This window comes from Myripristis murdjan, chromosome 22, assembly GCF_902150065.1.
Source record: "Myripristis murdjan chromosome 22, fMyrMur1.1, whole genome shotgun sequence".
NCBI classification, from domain to species: Eukaryota; Metazoa; Chordata; class Actinopteri; order Holocentriformes; family Holocentridae; genus Myripristis; species Myripristis murdjan.
In genome coordinates, this window is record NC_044001.1 from 30,678,606 (window position 1) to 30,680,374 (window position 1,769).

Genomic DNA, 1,769 nt, shown 5'->3' on the forward strand with positions numbered 1-1,769 from the left:
TGTATTAATACTTCAACGTTTGTGAATGACAGCGGATCTTCCACTTCTCTGTTTTTTAAAGTCCAAACACAGGAGAAGTCTTGATCACTTTCCCTATTCGGCGTCTAAATTTTGCTCAAATAATAGAAGGCAATTTATAACAGGTAACAAATAACTGAAGGGCCTATGTCTAATTTTGTAAAATTATCAGGAGGAAAAGAATGGCCTTCATATCGGACTTCGGCAAAGTTTCTCTCTCTGCTCCAAGTCTGAAATGTCCGTTTTTACGCACCGATCATCCTGGAAAAAATCCGCTCAAACTTCTCAGAAAGACAACGAAGGGGAACAAAAAGGGGGAGTCGATTTGATTCGATGCTGAATTTTGCTTGTATACTTACGTGTTATTTCTCTCTGGGACAGGTGCTGTGGGTTCCCCTGCTTGCGTCGGGACATCGCCCTGGCATTTACACTGGCATCGCCCGGCGAGCGGCGCTGGAAGGGTCGGCTCTCCTCCTGGTCCCCAAACTGGCCGCTCACTGGCCCCAAACTGGCCGCTCACAGGCCACTTAACTGGCCCCAAACTGACCGCTCACTGACCCCAAACTGGCCTCACAGTGTCCCCTGAAGGATCTCCTCCTCCTCCACCGGGCAGCGTGTTCCTGCGCTCTGCGGTGACCGGCCGTGGCGCAGCTCTGGGCGGCCGGCGCTCGGTCGGAGCTCGGTGCCAAAGTGGCTGTGCGCCTTCTTTAGTCGGTGTGTGGGGTGAGGGAGGGGGATAGTCCGGCTCTGCCTTCCGCCTTTCACACCATCTGTTAGTGGGAGTAGTAGATAGGAGCGACGAGGAGCTGTCCGAGTGGAGGGGAGAGACGGCGGGCAGGAGGTCGGCGGTCACCTCTTGATGGTCACTCAGTGCCTGTGTCCACTCTCCGGCCACTCTGGACACCGCGGATCCCTCTCTAGCAAAACCAGGAGAGGAGGGAGGACACCAATTGACAGCTCAAAGTGTATAAAATATGAATCCAATTTTTCTTCTCGGCACTTCTTCTCGGGGGTGTCGCCAAGTGGTGGGCACTTCTTCTGCTGCACTGGCAGTGCCAGCCAGGCGGGCGGGCGGGTGACTTTAACTCTTAAAGTCAAAGCCCCTGGTCGAGGACAGGCTGCCACCTCTTTTCTCTTTGTGAAGCTGCAGAGTCCCGCATCCCCGGGCTGTGCGGCTCTGTGCGGCTCTGCGCGGCTCTGTGCGGCTCTGTGCGGCTCTCTGGCTTCTACAATGGGAGAAAACTCAAGTTCAAGTGCGGACGTGACGTTCAGTCTGCGGTGCGAAGGAGAGTGGAGACTGAAGAGCACTGGGGGCGACTAGTGGTGGCTTTCACACACACACACACACACACACACACACACACACACACACACACACACACACACACACACACACACACACACAGCCCAGGTGGCGCGCGCACGGCACCAGTGGCCAGAGCCGCTTCTGTCGTATCAGTGCGAAAATGTGATTTATTTCTGTTAAATTGTGACCTGCCCGGCTGCCGTGCGTCGTCCCGGGGCGGCTGGACACTTGCGCTGATATTAGAGTTATATGTAGCTGTGTGTAATTCCATATTCACCTGTGTCATGCATTTGGCAAGATAATAGGCGTCAGTTTTTCACGATGATGATGTTTAATACAACTGAGTTTTTTTTTTTTTTTTTTTTTTTTAATGACCCTCTTTGCACCTTTGTCTCCTTAACGCCTTCATCACATCACAGGCCTGTCATATTGTTTAGACAACTTG

At 52.7% G+C, this 1,769-nt stretch overlaps 1 protein-coding gene across 1 annotated transcript in view; it reads right to left on the bottom strand.

The window, feature by feature from the left end:
• Positions 1 to 1,204, bottom strand: part of bcl11ba (BCL11 transcription factor B a) — a 48,957-nt gene extending 47,753 nt beyond the window's left edge. Inside the window, exon 1 of the mRNA XM_030045033.1 lies at positions 378 to 1,204. Within this exon, the coding sequence (XP_029900893.1) occupies positions 378 to 432 (55 nt within the window). The 5' untranslated portion in view covers positions 433 to 1,204. The remainder of the gene's footprint in view (positions 1 to 377) is intronic.
• Between the last annotated feature and the right edge of the window lie 565 nt (positions 1,205 to 1,769).